This window comes from Prunus mume, linkage group LG2 (assembly GCF_029339155.1).
Source record: "Prunus mume cultivar Tortuosa linkage group LG2, ASM2933915v1, whole genome shotgun sequence".
NCBI lineage: Eukaryota > Viridiplantae > Streptophyta > Magnoliopsida > Rosales > Rosaceae > Prunus > Prunus mume.
Genome location: NC_142699.1, coordinates 43,224,239 through 43,244,468, shown reverse-complemented (window position 1 = coordinate 43,244,468; position 20,230 = coordinate 43,224,239). Strand labels below are relative to the sequence as shown.

Here is a 20,230-nt window from a genome sequence, read left to right as displayed (position 1 = left end):
GTTATCTTTACATATAATAAACAACGGTTTTTTTTATAAAAAGTGTCATCTTTACATATAATAGACGACAGTTCTATAAAAAGCGTCATATTTACATATAATAGACGACGGTTCATATAAAAATCGTCATCTTTACATAAAATAGATGACCCTTTTTTAAATAAACCATCATCTTTACATATAATAGACGACCCTTTTTAAAAAAAAACCGTCATCTTTACTTCATAATAGACGACTCTTTTTAAAAAAAAACCGTCATCTTTACATATAATAGACGACAGTTCTTTCAAAACAACAATGTCTTTACCAAAAAAAGGACACTTGAATTTTAAAAGACGACGCTTGTCATACCGCTATCGTTGTTTTTTGGTCGATTTTAACTATGAAGAAAACCTTTTAATAAGACAACGCTTTTATTTGTAAAAGGCTGTTATAAAAAATATTCAACAAAGACTCCGCTTTTTAGTTGTTTAAGTCACTTATCCACGACGGTTTTTTGTTACCGCTGCCTTTTTAAATACAACGACGATTTTTTCTTCTACCGTCGCCTTTTTTTGATCGCCTTTTTACTTTTTGTAGTAGTGTTCGCTCAGACAATGGTGGAGAATTTGTCAATCATGACTTTCAGGCTTACTTCTAACAACATGGAATCATCCATGAAATGACTTGTCCTTAGACCTCACAGCAAAATGGTGCTGTTGAACAAAAGAATCGACATCTTCTTGAAATAGCCTGAGCACTTATGATCGGCGCTCTTGTTTCTTGCCATCACTAGGATGATGTTATTGTCATTGCAATTCACATGATCAACTACATGCCTTCTGGTGTATTGAACTTGAAAACTCTCTTAGAAGTGCTTGCGCAACACAGGCCCATACCTCTGTTTTGGTACTCACACCTCGAATCTTGGATGTGTGGCCTTCGTACATCTCCAAAAAAATCAACGTACCAAACTTGATCCATGTGCTCTTCGTTTTGTTTTTGTGGGTTATGTCACTTATCAAAAAAGCTACCGTTGTTATCACCCTCCTACCCGACGTCCCTATGTCACTTTGAATGTGACATTTCTACAATTTGAGATGTTCTTTCATGACCCAACATCTAATTCTACACTTTAGGGGAAGATAAGAAGTGCGGAGCAGAATTAAAGAAACTTGGAAAACTAAGAAATTCGCCTCTATACAGAAGTGATAGATCGTCATGCCTTTGACAATCGATCCCCCCACCTTTGCCGATCAATCGCCCCAAGGTCTAGGGCATGAAATTGCTTTCAGCCAAGAAACGATCAACCGGGCCGAGTCTGGAGCACGAGATTGCTCTCCTCAGAAAAGTGATTAATCGCCCATCCATAGCAATCGACGCTCGATCCGACTTTGCGAAGATGTTTCTGATCTGAGTCTCACGCCTACAGACCATAAAGAACATCGAGATGAAGACCCATCTAACTCAACAATGCTAACGAACCAATCTCCTGAGAATATCCTTGAGATAAGTACTCCTACTACACTTGCGAATTTAAATGATAAATCTATTGGATACCAATTAGCTTTCAGGTAGAATCATGGGAAGCCACCAAATCGTTATTCACCTGATACTAGCAAGACATCAAAGTATCCAATTGCGAATAATGGATCAACCGAGAAGCTGTCTGAACTACTCAAAGCCTTTGTGCATCAGTTGTCTACTATTTATATCCCAACCAAGATTGTTGAAGCATTGAAAGATCCTAAATAGGTTCAAGCTATAAAGGAAGAGATGGAAGCTCTTAAGAAGAATCAGACTTGGACACTGGAAACTTTACCATAAGGAAAAAGGTCTATCAGATGTAAATGGGTGTTTACCATAAAACAAAACGCTGATAGATCTATCAAATGATACAAGACTTGTAGCAAAAGGGTACACACAGACTTATGGTGTAGATTGTGATGAAACCTTTGCACCAGTTGCAAAATTGAACACAATTAGAGTCTTACTATCCCTCGCAACTAATTTGGAATAGACACTACACCAGTTTGATGTAAAGAATGCTTTCCTACATGGAAAACTCACAGAGGAGCTATATATGGACATTCCTCCTAGATATAATACTACTCATACTAGAATAGTATGCAAATTACGAAAGGCATTGTATGGACTGAAACAGTCACCATGTACATGGTTTGGGTGGTTCACCAAGGCAATGAAGAACGATGGTTTCAGACAGAGTAACTCAAATCATACTTTGTTCTTAAAACATCATAAAGGGAATGTAACAGCTTTAATAATCTATATTGACGATATGATTATTACTAGAAATGATAAACATGAAATATCTCATATACAAGACTATTTGGCTACTGAATTTGATATGAAGAATCTAGGTGGACTCAAATATTTCTTGGGAATTAAGGTGGCCCGATCACAACAAAGCCTAGTTCTCTGTCAAAGGAAATATGCATTTGACTTGATGACAGACACATGAATACTAGATTGTAAACCTGTAGACACTCCTATTGCTCAGAATCATCATCTTTTCGAATACCCGGATCAAGTTTCAACTAACAAAGAAAGATACCAAAGGTTAGTGGGAAGATTGATCTACATGTCTCATACTCGACCAGACATTGCTTATGCGGTGAAGGTTGTCACTCAATTTATGCATTCTCCGAGTGAAGATCACATGAATACAGTTCTTCGGATACTTAGATATTTGAAGTCTGCACCTGTAAAATGACTTATGTTCTCAAAACATGGTTATCTAAATATTGATGGTTATTTAGATGCAGATTAGGCAAGTAGTGTAATAGATAAAAGGTCCACATCCGGTTACTTCACATTCGTGGGAGGCAATTTGGTAACATGGAAGAGCAAGAAACATAAGGTAGTAGCTTTATCTAGAGCAGAACCCGAGGTCAGAGGCATGACTAAAGGAATTTGTGAGCTCCTTTGGTCAAGGAAGTTGCTTACTAAACTTGGGTATAAACCCACGTCCACAATGAATCTCTTTTGTGACAATAAGGTTGCTATAGCTATTGCATAGATTCCAGTTTAACATGATCGCACTAAACATATTGAGGTGGATCAACACTTCATCAAAAGAAGCTTGAGGATAAAGTGATTCAGTTTCCTTTTGTGAAGTCGGAGGATCAATTTGTGGATATTTTGACTAAAACGATTTGTGGTAGAGTGTTCCACAATTCACTGGATCAGTTGGGCATTAGCGACATCTATGCACCAACGTGGGGGAAATGTTGGCATGATTTATGCACCATTGACTTTCTTTCCTTACACACCAAAGATTCCCATTCTAATTGTATTTGATTTACTTTAATTCATGATTTCCTATTGTAAATAGAAATAAGAATTTATTATTTATTTGGTCACTAAGGCTCCCTTGTATTATAAATATGACCTCATACAAGGAGATGAATATGTAGAAAATTTCCACAAACAAATATTCTCATATTAGGTTTCATATTTTAACAAGGAATACTTTAAGTGAATTTATCTATATATATACATATATATATATATATGTAGATAGATAGATACGCATGCTCACACACACTCGCACACAGAGCATACACACACTCACTTACTCACCTAAACATATACAATGAATTTAAGTCAAGATATCCCCCGAATTACACTCTCTAGATTATTGTGAATTAGGTAAAATGTATCATTAGTGATATGTAAATGGGGCAGATAAAAGAAAACATGACATGTACATATGGAAATTGCATTAAATAAGGTAATAGTCTAAAGGATTCCAAGTCCAAAACCATAAAATATTACAAGAAATATTTTCTTTAGTAAATTTGGCTTACACCCTTCAAATTCAATTTGCCGTACCTAAAACCCTTCACTTTTTGTTCCTATAAATAATACCCAATTTGTATAAGTAAAAACCCATGACTAGAATTCAACTCAGCAAGTTACCTAATTAAGCATAAAATTTGATTTATTGTACTTTTTAGATTCCAAAAATACCTCCAACTAAGCCATTATTGCATTTTGTATATTAATGTAGGAATCAATATGGAAACAGTTTTTAATTGGATTGTATATAATGACAGATGTTGAATTTAGAAAGATCTCCAAATGGTTGTAATGGATGTAGGAATTAATTTTGAAACATTTTTAAAAAAATTTAACAATAAATTCAAATTTGGGTAATCGGTTTGTTTAATAAAATGTTTATGTTATTTTCTTTTTATGAAGTATACATGACTAATAATCCACTTTATAATTGTTTATGAATAAAACTATACATACTAAATATGTTGAAAACATAATGTACCTATTACTTGTTTGTTTTATGAAAAATATAATTTACCTAGTATGAAAAGTGTACCTAATTATCTATTCCAATATACCTACATTATACGACATCCAATATACCTACATTAATTTTAATGTACTTACAATTAGGATTTAGGTATTATATGTCATCCAATGTACCTACCATTTGAATAATATACCTACTATGAATAAAGTACCTATTATTTATCTAAATAATGTACCTATTTTTTATCTAAATAATGTAATTTATTTTTTTCTATAAATAATATAGCCTTTTTTCTCTGAATAAAGTACCTATTATTTGTTTTATTAAAAGTAATTTTTTTAAATGAACCTATTTTCTCTCTCCAAATAACTTACCTATTTTTTTCCTCTAATAATGTACCTATTTTTCATAGGTACATTATTGGACATGTAATTTATTGGATACCTATATTTTATATGTATATATTTATATTATAATTTTCATAAGTACATTATTGGATATGTAATTTACAGATTTTTTTTTTTTTTGTTTGCAATTTTAGGGGGCGAGATGTGAGAGGGAATGACAACTATAAGAAATGGGGTGATTGATATGCTATTAATAGGGAGTATATTAATTACAATTATGACAGTTAATGAAATGCTTGAAATAAATTATAAATAAAATATGAAGTTTAGTGGCAACGATGTAAAAACATAGAAATACTACGACCTCTTATATTCTACTGGTCATTTAAATTTGAAATTGGGTTTTACACATAGATTTATAGAGTGATGGGTATATGTCTAGGAAATAGAAAATGTATGGATCTATATTGGACAAGCCCTATTTTCTTCACTGTGACTAGAAAGACATTGGTGGTTGTACATCCAAAGAACAGCTCGTGCCACTATCCATACAAGACCCGGTTGATGATGGAGAAGCAATATACCATCGGTCGGTTATTTGGCTTTGATCATATTCTACCTCTGCAAAATTTTGTTGGACACCAGAAGCTTTAACTGACAATTGAATTCGCTCCAACTCTACTGCCACTTCTTTCATAGTAGGACGCTTTCTTCCATTCAAATTCAAGCATGCTTTTGCAAGATTAGCAACGGCCACAATCTGGTCATTTTCACCATCCTTCATAACTTGAGCATCAAGAATATCAAACAAACTATTTTCCTCCATGGAAATAAGGAAATAAGTTGCTAGGCTTCTACTTTCTTGCGGCCTCATGAATGAAACTGGTTTTTGTCCAGTCAAAAGCTCAGCAAGGACGACTCCAAAGCTATAAACATCACTCTTCTCTGTAAATTGGCTAGATTGGAAGTATTCTGGATCCAGATAACCAAATGTTCCACGTACTAGTGTCGTAAGGTGCGTTTGGTCAATGGATACTGATCTTGAAGTCCCAAAGTCTGCTACTTTGGCTCTGTATTTTTCATCCAATAGTATGTTAGAAGACTTGACATCCCGGTGGAAAATTGGAAAGGCAGCTGCTGAATGTAAGTAGGAAAGTGCTCCGGCAACTTCGATTGAAATTCGTAATCTCATTTCCCATGTAAGAGGGAAATCCTCATTCTTGTGATGAATATATTCAAAAAGTGTTCCATTGAGTATGAATTCATAAACCAAAAGGGGAACTTCGGTCTCCAAACAGCAACCCAAAAGCTTAACCACATTCCTATGAGAGATTTGTGAGAGAATGACAATTTCATTAATAAACTGTCCAACTTCACCTCCCTCAACTATTTTAGACTTCTTGACAGCAACAATTCTTCCATCCACCAACATTCCTTTATAAACTGTACCTTGGCCTCCCTGACCAATAATTCTGTCTGCATTAAAATGGTCCGTGGCTTTCTCTAGCTCCTTGCAATTGAACAACTTAACCTTCTCAACATTGAGTTCACCAGAAGATAATTGTTGCTCCAGCACTAAACCACCATTTTGTTTAAAGAACTTCTCTTTGCGTTTAATATTTTTCCTTTTCTTAATGCCTTTGTGCGACCACCATGAGCCAATCATTAGAAACAACAGTCCAAGAACACTGCTGGGAACTGTATAGCTCAATAAAACAAGAAAGCATGCATAACTTTGTCAAGAAGATGTTGTTTCATAATTTCTTTTTAAAAAAACTTAAGTGATCAATAATCAAAGGATTAGTGCAGGGACATACCTATAATGGCTAGATTAACTCGTGATGATCGCCGATCAGGCAATTGACAGAAAAACTTCCCAGGATAATTTATACAAATGCCAGAACCACATCTATTGGGGTGTTCCGGATCCTCACATTCATTGATGTCTGATATTTATTTGACAAATGGAAAGTAAAGGTTTCAATAGATGGTATGAAACGTATAATAATAATAATAATGAATTATAAGTTAATTTTATACAATTCAACTCAAAGGGTTGCCATGCAAATTGTGCTTGAAGACATTAATATTCTTGTATATATAAAAAGTGATGGAAGTATTAAGAAATCGGTATAATAAATAATAAAAAAATAAAATTATATCAAAGGTATGATCGATGACATTCATGGATTTGCGTAAAGTTTGGATAATGGTAGCTAGAGGTTTACCTTTGCATCCATGAAGAAGATAAGGGTTGCCATGGTAGCCCTTTGAGCAGAAACATTGGCTGCTGCTGCAATCCGTGCTGTTATCATCTCTCCAATTATTTGTTCCATATATATCAAACTTCGTATAATTAACTACGTACCATTCCAGCACTACAGGAACGTAGTCCATTTCACCAATGGCGGAAATATTTGTTGAGTTTGATGTAAACCAATCATTGTCTACAAGGAATGCATACTTGCATGCCTTTTGACTGTCAGCATTTAATTCTGCTCCAAAACTAGTATTGAAGGAACTGAGACAGTAAGGAAGGGTGGTCTGGCAGCAATTCATCCCGCTGCAGCTTTTCGTTTGAAGAACGCTAGTACTATAGTAATCACATATGGACAAGCAGCCACCAATTGTGGAACCATGCAATGTCATCAAGGCAATTCCTCCACAGCTCATTGAAGTAAATTTGTTTTTCCGGGAGAACAGAAAGGGGCTTCCTTCCAAGTTCGGCGTCTGGCGCCCTACTGGCTTGTTACTGCAATTGGAGAAGGTAATAGGGCTTGCCACCTTTAGTGTGCCTTCAACAGAAATTTCCAGCACCTCCAAACCAGTAATGTTCAAGAAAGCTTTCGATGGGCTGGCTGAGTTGTCACATATTATTTGGAACCAGTCATCAAGGTAGCAGCCAGCTTCAATTCCAAAAGGATATGGGATTTGAGTGACTGATCCGCATTGCGATGAACAATTAGGCTTTCCCAATGGTGCTTCCGATGCTACTGCAGTCATATACCACAAGAACAGAGTAATTTGGATAATGTCCATTGTTCTGCTGCTACTTCTTCCTCTCATTAGTTATCACTCTCGATTCTCGATTTTCTTGATGATAAACACTACAAATTGAAAGCAAAAAAGAAACTAAAAGCAGGAAGATTCAGAGGTAGTTATTTTTACCTTCTTTAGGGCGGTATTTAATGCCAGTATTGATGTGATGACTTTTACAAGTCAAGTCCACTCAAGATTACATTTTTGAACACTTTCCTTTGATCATTTTACTATTGTATACATCCTTCAAGTTATTTTTTCTCTTTTTTCTATCGTCTACAAGGTAATTAAGTCTAGAAGACTGCATTGCATCAGGTGCTAGAGTCTCATAAGAATTTGAAAATGTGCAAACGTATAGATAATCCAAAAAAATATTTATCCGCCTCCAAAGGTACAGTTAATGAGGAAAGCTCTTCCACAGTTCCACTGTCCAATCACTACAAAAAAAAAAGTGGCAACAATCACCATTATTTGGTAACATTTTGTGACTGTTGTGGAGGTGACCAAAAAAAGTAAAAAAATGTGACTAAAAGCCTTTTTAGTCACCAAAAAAGTGTAAAAAAAAAAAAAGACTAATGCCTTTTGGCCCGGCCACAAATGTCACCAAATAATAGTAACTGTTGCCACTTTTTTACTAGTGAATTTTCAAGTACACATGTTGATGTAGTGCAGGAAGGAAATAGTTTGGTTTTTTCGTGAGGACTTTTGTTATCATTTCACTTGTGTGGAATGTATAGCTCGGCAGCCAAACTGGACCAATTAATATATAACAAGATCCACTCCATACATTTTCCCACATGTATTTAGTGTATAAAGATGAGACAATCTGACAAGGGGCTTATTACTCTACACCTAAGGTTTTAGGTTCGATTCCTCCTTCTTCCAATATCACTTGTACAACAAAGAAAGGAAGAAGGAAGGAGAGGATGAGATGATAGGGTTGGTGGAGAAGCCAGAGATTTCACACCAAAGGTGAGTGCTATGCATTGTTAAGCCAGTGTGATTGCATTGTTATAACGGTGAGTGCTATAACACCAACCTTTGGTTAAATTATTTGAAGGGGGAAAAAGAAGCACCACATACTTTGTTCCGAAGTGTATTGGTAATCATACCCGCCATCACTTTTTTCAGGCCATGAGGTAGTGCTTTGAACATTTTGAGTAAAATCAACATTCTCAATTTATATATTGGAGAAGCACTTTGAACATTTTGAGTAATGAACACTCTCAATTTATTTATTGGAGAAGGGCCTTATGTAGTACGAAACGAATAAGATATACATTTAATGTGATTTGAAGGATAGTGGTTGTACACCTGATCCATAGCCAACCTTGTTGACGAAGAAATAAGGCCCCAAGTAGCATACCCGAAGTCCCTAAACCATACTCAACGTCATCAAAATTATTACTGTGGTTTATCATTTTTACTAAGGTTCTTATGTTTTTAATTTTGTAAATTTTGTCCCTGTAGTTTTTATTTGAAGTCATTCAAGGACAATCCTCAATTTCTGTCAAAAAAATTTAAGTTATGTTACTTGTGGAGAGAATTTGGTCCACGGATTATTAAAAGAGTTTTTCTATTTAAATCCCGCACTTATCTTTGTTCACCCCAACTTCTAATTCAAATTTTCTCAATTTCTAAGAACACCTCATATCTTTCTAAACTACCCCTAAATACACACCCAGCTGAAAAAATAAAAACAAAAATTTAAAACTCATCAACCCCACAATCTTGCCTCTTACTACTCTAAGTTTACCTCAACCTTAGAATTCCAACAAGCCACTATTTGCATACCGTATTTAGGATTTGTGAAGAGAAGATGAGAGTGTAGTAGGTTTCTTAGATTGAAAGAGAACAGTAATATGGTAATAGGGTGTAGAGGAGTTTGTGTTTTTCTAAAACTTAATATGAAGAGTGGTGAGGTGTGTGAGGTGTGTGTATGTATTAGGGTTAAATATTAAGTTGGATGACCGTTTTCGTCTTTTTACACAATAATAAAACTTAAAAGTTTAATGATTTAAGTATTGGGATGAACAAAGAAAAGTGTGGAGTTTTTAAATAAAAAAACTCTTATTAAAAAGTTCATTCATTTTAAAAATATAAATTTTCAAAGAATTATTTTTAAATAAAAAATAAAACCACTATATATTGTTAAAATTAATTATTTTAATTTTAAAACTAATTTATCGAAAATTTATATTTGTAATTTTTTTTAAAGAATGAATTTTTTAATAATTTGTGGACCGAATTCCCCTCCGCAAGTAACGGAAGTTTAAAATTTTGACAAAAATTTAGAATTGTCCCTGAATTGCTTCAAATTAAAACCACTATGACAAAAATAACCAAATTGAAACCAAAGGGACCTTAATTAGTGGTAAAAATGATAAATCACAGAGGTCAAAAGTGACTTTTTACATTAAATTATAGTTCCCACTTTCTAGTTAAACATATATATATATATATATATAATAAAATTTATCATGCCAAAGATGTAGTATTTTCTTGTCATGATTTTAAAACTACCTTTTCGAAAATTTATATTTGTATTGTTTTTTTAAGGAATGAATTTTTTTAATAAATTGTTGACCAAATTCCCCTCCACAAGTAACAGAAGTTTAAAATTTTGATAGAAATTTAGAATTGTCCTTGAATTGCTTCAAATTGAAACCACTAGGACAAAAATAACCAAATTAAAACCAAAAGGACCTTAATTAGTGGTAAAAATGATAAATCACATAGGTCAAAAGTGACTTTTTACTTTAAATTATAGTTTCTAGTTAAATATATATATATATATATATATAATAAAATTTCTCATGCCGAAGATGTAGTATTTTCTTGTCATGATTTTTATTATGTTTATAGAGAATAGATAAACAATGATGCTAGGGATACCAAATTTGTACACCAAATTTGAGCCCCAAATGATGTGGCTTGTGTCATATCATATATATTTTATTAACCAATTCCAACTTGGATTTTGATTTTAGTTATTTTAGGAAGAGAATTAGTTCCAAATAAAAATAAAAATTGATAGCCCTAAACCATCAATTTGCTGTTGTATCCTTCCACAATGTTTGTTGCTCACCACCACTAAGTCACACGCTGACGAATCCAAATAGTTGCCCATTTTCTACTCCGAAGCCCAAATGACTCCTTTTGGTAAACAATCAGCAAATCACTGCAAAAATCTGAAGCATCCTAAGAAAATTGTAGGTGATACTTTTCTACAATTATTCTATTTTCTAAGAAAACTAAAAATAGAAAACATGAGGAGAGAAGAAGAGAAGAAAGAGCAGCAAACTTGGTGGGAAGGATAGACGGAAAATTGATGGTTTAGGGCTACCAGTAGGGTTCTTATTTTTTTGGAAAAAAAGCTGCAAGATTTTTTATTAATTAAGTTTTAAATTTTTAAATTTTATTCCTAAAATAAATAAATAAAATCATAATTCAAGTTAGATTTGATTAATTAAATATGTATGACATGGTACATGCCACATCATTTGGGACTCAAATTTAGCAAGCATATGCATCCGAATTTAGCAAGTGTACACATACTTGTCCAAAAAAAAAAAAAACATTGTGTACATATCCAATAAAATGTACAAATGATGTGTCGCGAAGATAAAACCTATAACTCTGCGTATGAGGGGTTTCACTAAAGCTTGGGCTAGTAATGAAACAAAAGTCCTTCCTTGTAAACTGTACGGGACGTCCAGCAAACATAAAATCTACAACTCTCTTACAAAACAATAAGGAGTTGTGTTTAAATAGGAATACTGACACTTGTTGGAGCATTTGGTGTAATTTCTTCGTCGATAAAGACCTTTGGCATTCTGGACATGCAGACATTTGATAATGAATGAGGAACTGCTTGTCCTTCCACCTTCTTTTTCTTGGTATGCTTTTCTTTACTTCATTTGTTGGCTACTTGAGAAAAACACTCATGTATATATTTTATGTGTGCTTGTATATTCTTTTGACAATGTTATCATATCCGGGGCCCTATTGAGAAAAACATTTGTATCATTTTAGTAAAAGCGAATTTGATGGTCATTATTATTATGAATTTTGATGTGTTTATAGAAGTTATGGATGCTTAATAAAGCCCGTTTACTTTAGTTTTTTTATTTTTTATTTTCTCTTATAGAAGCATTATTAAATATAGGATCTCGGTGCATGTATACTTCTCTTAACCACATAAGCTACAAGCCCCTTGATTTTATTTTATTTTCACTTTTAGCTGAAGATAAAAGGGGAAACGTACATGGAATGTATGGGGAATGTACTAAGAAGGAAAGAGGTAGGGAAAAGACTGAGGAATGAGAGAAGCAAAGGAAGAATGCATGAAATAAAAACTTTAGGATGGAAGTTAGGGAATTATTTTTTAGTACAAGCGATAATCTAAACTATAAGACGAAAGGGGGTTCGAAATAGGGCTTGAGTTGTAGACCAAGTGTACTCAGTGTAGTCACAAGAGATTGTTTTGACCCGTAAGTGATAAAATAGTAAGTGCGTACTTTATTGCAACAAAAATTTTATTACATGAACATGACTGATAAAATTGAAATTACATACAACTGATAATAAATAAATAAAAACCAATATGTAGACAAAATGTGTCATTTTTTAACAACAACAACAAAACTAAAGGAAAGCAAATGCGCTTCTCGCTCTGCACCCTAGTTCGAATCCTCATTTCCTTAGTTTAGATTAGATTAAAATAGAATATCGCTTGTATAAATAAAAACCAAAGGAAAAGAAACGGATGCACCTGACACCTTCACCGTTGGATCTCATCCAACGGTGGTGTGTTAACACTTATATCTATGTTAGGGTTTTATTTTTTTTCTTCCTCTCCTATTTCTTTCGCCGCATTGTTGAAGTTTTTCGCATCTTTGTTGAAGAGATTTTGACTTCAGATCTCATGGGAGATAGTATTGATTAATCAAAATAAAATATAAAAGTTCTTCCATCACTTCTCTCCGACAACACAGTCAAGCTTCTCAGGTACCTATTTATTTTTACAGATTTTAGGTTTCTTCTTTGGTTTTGCTTTTCAGTGAGCCACTACTCCAAGGGAACAATTATTTTTCATCCCTCTTTGCTCCAAATATAATACATAGATTACAAATTGCAGACAGGTATCCCACTCCAAGTTTGCCCTCATTTTGCTGCTTATATATGTGTTTGTTGCTTATATTTACTAACACTTACGACAAAATCATGTGTGTTTTGGTATGAGATCTTGAATCTGGATTTTTGAAATTTCAAGCATTTATAATATGCTCTACATCTTATTAATATTTGAAAAACATGAATTCTCCTCTTGCTGGAAATTCATTCGTGTTTACGTTAATAAAAAGGTGACTCATTTGATTTATTTTCTTTCTTTTTTTTTTGTGAAATTAAAATATTTTAGTGTTGATTTGAATGCACTTAACTATTTGAACTACGAGATCCTTGTGAAGTGAAACTAAAATTCTTATTTGAGTCCATGAAATGGCTTTGTTTCCTTCTTGATGACTTTGTCTTCTAACTTATTTCTTTACACTCTTATTCAGGATGGTATCCAAGAGACGGAAGAATTCCATGTACATCCCTGACGAAGTCTTGATCGACATCCTACTAAGACTACCCGTAAAGTCCCTCATTCGGTTTATGACTGTATGCAAGTCATGGAGAAATATGATCCGAGGCTTGAGCTTTATTGGTGAACATCTTAATAGGAATCTCAACAATCATGCTCATACTTTTCTAGTGGCCCTCCACAACAATGGGGGCACAGGAGACACTGGCTACTCTCTTCTCTCCAATGAAACATTTGAGGTGTGCATTACTGTTCAACATCGAAGCCGAAAACCTTTCGGGATCTACGGTTCCAGCAATGGCTTGCTTTGTCTGTCATATGAAAAATTGAACCTGAACAATCCTATATGGATATATAACCCATCACTTAAGAAACGTGTGACCCTACCAAGGACCAGCTTGTCGTGGCAGCTCCTTCCAGGGAGCGGCATGTCGTGGCGGCCTTTATTCGGATATGGCATGACTCTTGCATTCGGGTTCCACCCTGGTGTGAATGATTACAAGGTGGTAAGGAAGGTATCAATTGATGTAGAGGAGCTTCTCTCTGCAGTGGAGATTTATAGTTTAAGCACAAAGTCTTGGAAGACGGTTGATGTAATTCCTCCTTTGATAAAGAGCATGAAGTGGGTTTGTGGATATGGAATGTGTAATGGAGTAGCATATTGGACCATGTCAAACCAAAAGGATTATCTTGTGTCTTTAGACGCCGGCAACGAGGTATTTCAAGAAATCCAGCTACCGGAGGGTATTGCCGGTGGGATTAAATCTGTTGAGGAGTACAAAGAATCAATTTGCTTGTTGCAACTCAACAAGGATGGGCAAGAGGAGCATATTAACATATGGATTCTCCAAGAAAAGTATTTTAAAAAGTTGGTCACTATTGGTTTTCCCGGAATGAGTCTTACCCCATTGGGATTTAGAATGAAAAATGAACTTCTTCTCGAGCTTCATGAACAAGATAGTAAAGGATCTGATCTGGCTATATATAATCTTGAGTCCAAGCAGCTCACTCAAACTGGAATTAGGTTGGTGAAAAATTACTATGATGCCTATTATGTGGCTACTTACGTTGAAAGTTTAGTCTTACTCATGGATTAAAAGGAAGAATTTCAAATTATTATAGGTTTGGTATGTTGTTGTGTAAAGTAATTAGTCGTTGAAAAATGTATTTTACTTTGTTTTTGTTTTGGGAGTATTTTCATATTCATGTATTTTATGTTTTTTTTTTTGTCAAAATTCATGTATTTTATGTTGCTGCAAACATTTTTGTGACAGTTCATGTATTTTATGTGTTGTTGATCATTTTAATATTACAAATTAAATTATATAGCATTTGCTTTGTGATCTTGCTGAATAATGATAGAAATCTCTATCTGAGTTAGTTGTTAACCATCATTTAGGTTATGGTTAGTTGAGAGTTGGTTAAGTCAACTCTATTTTAATTGAGAAAGTCTGTATTGAGAAGTTTAGTGGAGAAATATTGTATTCTGTTCTTGTAAAATAAATAAGAGCATTCTGTTAGTCTTGAGATATTGAGTCAAGATAGAAGGCATTTTCATATATTTGTAAATATTAGCATCATCAGTGAACTGAAGTTAGACATATTATCATGGAAAATACTTCTATTCTTATTGTGTAAGTAAGAGCTCTTACATTCCTGTCAATAACAGTGTGACATGTGTGGCGAAGTTTTTCTTTTTATGTTTTTGATGAATTATTTTTGTATATGTATCAAATTGTGATTTGCAAGGAGGAATATCTCCCTACAAAAGGTAACTTGAAACTATATACACCCGTTTAAAAAATTCGCCAAATACGGACAAAATGTGACGTTTTTAACCCCCAAAAAAAAACCCCAAGGAAAAGAAACAGGCACACCTGACACCTTCCAAGTCTAGATCCCATCAAACAGTAGCGGGTTAATACTGATATCCTGAAGGTTGGGTAATTTGAAATGACACCAAAATTGTGGTACTTTTATGTAGTTAACCTTATTTTTTTTAGTACAAGCAATAAATTATCAGGGGAGGGGTAGGGGGATTTTAAGAGTGAGTTTCTATGTCCTTTGTTTTTGTGTTGATCAGGGAAAGCAAGAGATTTTTTTTCTATTGAAGAACCTAGGTAGGATTCGAACCTAGGTTATATATAATATAGGGATTTTTGTAGACATATCACTTGAACTTATACTTCAGTTTCAATTTGTCACCTTAAAGAAAAATTTAAGAGAAATGTCACCTTAATTTTTCAAAATCCATTATTTGTCATCTAATTTTAACACCATCCAATTTTTCATCCATTTTTAAGGATATTTTAGTCTTTTTCATTTTCAAGGGTATTTTAGAAATGGAAAAATGATTATAAAAAAATTTATACATGGTCAAAGAGAGAGATAGAGAAGAGAGGTACGATGTGTTTTGGGGGCAGGTGGGGTTGGGGTGGGGGAGAAAGGGAGAGAGAGGTCTATTTTTTCTCTTCTTTTTTTTAAAAAAAAATGGAAAGACTAAAATACCTTTAAAATGGATGAAAAATTGGATGGTGTTAAAGTCAGATGAAAATCATGGATTTTGAAAAATTACGGTGACATTTCTCTTAATTTTTTCTTTAAGGTGACAAATTGAAACTGAGGTATAAATTCAAGTGACATTTCAACAATTAATATATAATATACATGTAAACAAAATTTGGGGTCCCTAAAAGATCGGGCCCTTGTGTGGTGCCACCACTTGCAACACCCCAGAGCCGGCCATGAATGGGAGCATATAGGGGTGTTGGGCTTGCCACATAAATAGCATGCTCTATACTATACATAGATAGACCTACAGCTAGCCCAAGTGAGTTTTTAATTTATTTCTTATAGTTAATATATATATTTTAAGGTTTAATCTGGTTCAAAATCTAACAGGCCACTCGTAAGGTAAATTTAGCCCATCTTATTTTGAAATCCTGAGTCCATCCCTAATATTATATTAATGGCATGTTTACTAATCCGCAATTGGTTTAGGAGAAATTGAATTGATGATGAATTGAATTGAGGAGGAGTTGTATTGAGAAGAATTAGATTCCTGATTCTTATTGAAGTTGTTTACTAAACCATATGGATTGAGGAGAGTTAGATTTCGGATTTCTATTAAAGTTATTTGCTAAATCATATGGAATTGGGGTAAGAGTCGTGCTAATTATTAAAATGTCCTTGTTGTTAGGTTAAAGTAGATAGCAAATTTGAACATTTTAAAATTGTGTGAGGATATAATGGGTAAAAAAGATGAATTCATAATGGGTTAGTTTTCCGAGAATTAGAATACCACCTCCCACCCAAGAATTGAATTCCTCCAAATTCATAAACTCAGTTCCTAATTTTGTGTGAGCCCCACTTACTTTTTAATTAATTGATGTAAAGTAAACGCAGGAATCCTCTATAGGTGGAATTCAATTCTTAATGAGAATTCCAATTCCTAATTAGTAAACACTCCATAAAATATGAGTATCCAATCAAGAACCAATTCACGATGTGGGATACTCCCTAGGAACAAAAACGTTTTGGGATCTAGAGTTGGAGTATTGTTTGACTGCCAGATAAAATGTTGCATTTTGAACCGCCCCACATGCATATGTAATCCATCAATTAGAGGTTTATATGTTAGAAATAAAATATAGATTTCCTAACTGAATGGAAATCAATAAAGAGCCCATTGGGTTGTTACTATCAGCCCAATATAATCTTTATATTGCATTGAATTTTTTTTCTTCTTATAAAACATGTGGGTGGGGGAAATCGAACTTATGATCTATGATGTAAAATAAATACTCTTAATTACTTGAGCTACAAGCCCCTTAAAAAATTTTGGAAATATTTTGTGGGTTTAGATTGGCCTTTCCCATTTTCAACTTGGAAGTTAGAACTTTCCTTTATGTTTTTTATTTTGTATGCTTTTTTATTCTTCTCTCCCTGCCCTCTATGTCTCTCCTCCCGCATATATTATTGCCTTATTATTTAATGTTGTCCTTCCCTTGTCTTCAAATCTCATAACCTGTTGGTTGATCAAATAGAAATAAAAATTTCTTCCATCACATCTGTCCCGCTGCACAGTCGTCAGGCTTCTCAGGTAATTAAGGTTGTATTTTCTGTAGATGTGGAGTTTCTTCTTCAGTTTTGCTTTTCACGGAGTTGCAGCTCCAAGTATACCACTGCTTATATTTTTGTTTGCTCCATATGTTTACTAACTAGACACTTAGAGAATGTCTCAATCAAAGATTTTATGTTAAAAAATCATTATGACATAAACACGTCTGCTTTTTCCCTCTCTTGAAAGTGGAATTTTTGTATGAGAGTTTGAAAGTTGAAGAACTGTTCATAAGCTGGCCTACATTTTAATATTTGACAAACATGAATCTCGTCTTGATGCAAACGACATTCCTTTTTTTCATGTTCTTCCCATTACAAACTAAAAGTGAGAATCGATTTTTCTTTTGGGTTAGTAAATTTTTGTCATACAAGAATATTAGGGTAGAAATTGATCAACAAAGGACCATGGGTATAGGGTTGGAGAAATTATTGTATGGTACTGGAGTATAGCTACGTGATATAACTTGTACACTTGTTATAATATGGATGTGGACGATAGAGTCTTTGTTTCCACCTTTTAGGGAATGATATCAATAATATCCACTTATATTATAACACGTAGCCGTACTACCATACTACATTATAATTACTTGTATGATTGAATGTAGCACTAGGTCTAGAATTATTTCCCAATTTTGTTTTCTAACTTATGTCTGTATTATACCTTCCTCAGGATGACGTCCACAAACTGCAAGAATTCCATTTACATCCCTGAAGAAATCTTGATCGACATCCTACTAAGACTACCAGTAAAATCCCTAGTTCAGTTTATGTGTGTTTGCAAGTCATGGAGCAATTTGATTGAAAGCTCGAGTTTTATAGGCAGACATCTTAATAGGAATGTTAAAAACCATGGCCTTACTTTTCTAGTTGGTCTCGAGTGCACTGAAGTCAAACCCAAAATTCGCCATTCCATTTTCTCTAATGAAACATTTAAGGCAACATGCTTGGACATGGGAGGTTTTGGGCTATATGGTTCAAGTAATGGTTTAGTTTGTCTGTCATGTAAAAGTCTGGATTTGGATTGTCCTGTAACCATATGTAACCCATCAATCATGAAATTTGTCCGCCTTCCAGTCACCAACGTTTCTTGCCCTCCCAAATACCAGTATCGTTGTGTTCTTACATTCGGGTTCAACTCCAGGCTCAACGACTACAAGGTAGTAAGGTTGGTAACGTTTATTCGGGGGAAGAAATACAATGAAGTGGAGGTTTACAGTTTAAGTACAAACTCTTGGAAGAGCATTGGTGTAATTCCTCCTTGGATATATTCCTTGGGTTGGCATTCTGGACATGCAGTTTCTGATGGGATAGCATACTGGATTATGGGACAGGGAGAGGATGATAGCTTTCATCTCGTGTCGTTTGATACTGGCAGTGAGGTATTTGAACAAGTGTTGCTGCCGGAGGCTATTGCGGAGGGACTTGAAGGCGTTGAGGGAGAAATTCAGGCGTACAAGGAGTCGGTTTGCTTATTGCAATGCGAAAGAAGTGAGCCAGAGCTCCACGTCGGCATATGGGTTCTCCAGGAGAAGTGTTTAAATAAGATGCACACTGTTGTTATTCCTGGAATATGGCCTATGCCATTGGGCTTTAAAACGAATGATGAACTCCTCGTGAACTATGTTGGAAAGAAAGGTGAAATTTATCTGGCTATTTACAATCTTCAAACCAAGCAGATCAATGAAACCAGAGTTAGCTTGCCCAAGCATTGTTCTCTTGACTCTGATGCTGCGGATACTTATGTTGAAAGTTTACTCTTACTCAAGGGTTGGAGCATCCGAACTTAAAAGAATATCATGTGTATCTTATGTCCTTTATGCTGTGGAAAGTAATATGGAAAATGTACTATCACCTTGTTTTTTTTTTTTTTTTTTTTTTTTTTTTTTTTGGAGTTTCGTTTGAGAAAGGATATGCACTCTTAATCATATGCTCCTTATGTGCTTTGTTTTTCCTTTTTCTTTCTTGTCATTCCATCTCTTCTTCTTTTTTTCCTTTGTATGCTTGTCATACCCCTCTATCTTTCTTCACTTTGTTAAGAAAAATACATTGAAAAGTTAAGAAGCGCCCCCTATTTAGAGAAGGATTATTGTCGCCTCGAGAGTTTTGAGAAAAAATTCTTACTGCCCAACCTTTTTGTGTTCTAACAGCTTAAGCAGCGTTTTTTGCTCGATCGCGAATACCTAGGCTTCTTACTGATATTTATGACTTCTTCCAAGTTCCAAGTTTTTACTTCTCCGCATGGAGAAACCATGGGAGGCAGTTTTGCATCTTTCTTAGGCAGGAGACAAGTGGGTTTATGGCGGTTAGTTCTACCGTCATCACTGGCGGTCGCATCCCGGCTTATGACATAATTATGTTCGTTTTGGTATGAGATTTACAGACTGGTTTTCTAAAATTTTAAACGTTGTTTATAAGCCGATCCACCACATTTTAATATTTGACAAACGCTCCTCTTGCTGGAAAGTTCATTCCTTTTTTCATGCCCTTCCCCTTATGACAAATAAAATTTGAGTCATTGTATTTTCCTTTTTGTTGTGAAATAAAAAGTTCTTTTTTCAGTGATGGGTCAAATGCTCTTACCCATTTGTTTTTTGTTAGACTCTATGAATTGCCCATATGGCTGTGTTTCCTTCCTGAGTTTGCCTTCTAACTTATTTACATACGTGCACTTGTTCATGATGGTATCCACAAAATGGAAGAATCCCATCTACATCCCTGAAGAAATCTTGATGGACATCCCACTAAGACTACCCTTAAAGTCCCTTGTTCGGTTCATATGTGTGTATGCAAGTTATGGAGAAATCTGATCAAACGCTCTGAGTTTTATTGGCGAACATCTTAATAGGAATCTTAAAACTC

General features: G+C 34.4%; 3 protein-coding genes across 3 annotated transcripts; 2 read left to right on the top strand and 1 right to left on the bottom strand.

Moving 5' to 3' along the window:
* Positions 1-4,770: 4,770 nt before the first annotated feature.
* Positions 4,771-7,748, bottom strand: LOC103322490 (wall-associated receptor kinase-like 22). The gene is made up of 3 exons (XM_008224413.3): positions 6,846-7,748; positions 6,435-6,563; positions 4,771-6,315 (listed from the first exon to the last, which is right to left on the bottom strand). The coding sequence occupies exons 1-3, from the start codon at positions 7,681-7,683 to the stop codon at positions 5,114-5,116; spliced, it is 2,169 nt and encodes a 722-aa protein (XP_008222635.2). The 5' UTR covers positions 7,684-7,748; the 3' UTR covers positions 4,771-5,113.
* A 5,435-nt stretch (positions 7,749-13,183) lies between these two features.
* Positions 13,184-14,404, top strand: LOC103322489 (F-box protein CPR1-like). The gene has a single exon (XM_008224412.2). It carries the CDS (start codon positions 13,222-13,224, stop codon positions 14,341-14,343), a length of 1,122 nt encoding a protein of 373 aa, XP_008222634.2. The 5' UTR covers positions 13,184-13,221; the 3' UTR covers positions 14,344-14,404.
* A 3,638-nt stretch (positions 14,405-18,042) lies between these two features.
* Positions 18,043-19,158, top strand: LOC103322488 (F-box protein CPR1-like). The gene has a single exon (XM_008224411.2). The coding sequence runs from the start codon at positions 18,043-18,045 to the stop codon at positions 19,156-19,158; it is 1,116 nt and encodes a 371-aa protein (XP_008222633.2).
* Positions 19,159-20,230: the final 1,072 nt, after the last annotated feature.

Coding starts and splice junctions, on each gene's coding strand:
- LOC103322490 (XM_008224413.3), bottom strand. CDS start 7,683: ATGAGAGGAAGAAGTAGCAGCAGAACAATGGACATTATCCAAATTACT. Junction 6,564..6,845: donor TCTTCTTCATGGATGCAAAG/GTAAACCTCTAG, acceptor AATAAATATCAG/ACATCAATGAATGTGAGGAT. Junction 6,316..6,434: donor AGTTAATCTAGCCATTATAG/GTATGTCCCTGC, acceptor TGAGCTATACAG/TTCCCAGCAGTGTTCTTGGA.
- LOC103322489 (XM_008224412.2), top strand. CDS start 13,222: ATGGTATCCAAGAGACGGAAGAATTCCATGTACATCCCTGACGAAGTC.
- LOC103322488 (XM_008224411.2), top strand. CDS start 18,043: ATGACGTCCACAAACTGCAAGAATTCCATTTACATCCCTGAAGAAATC.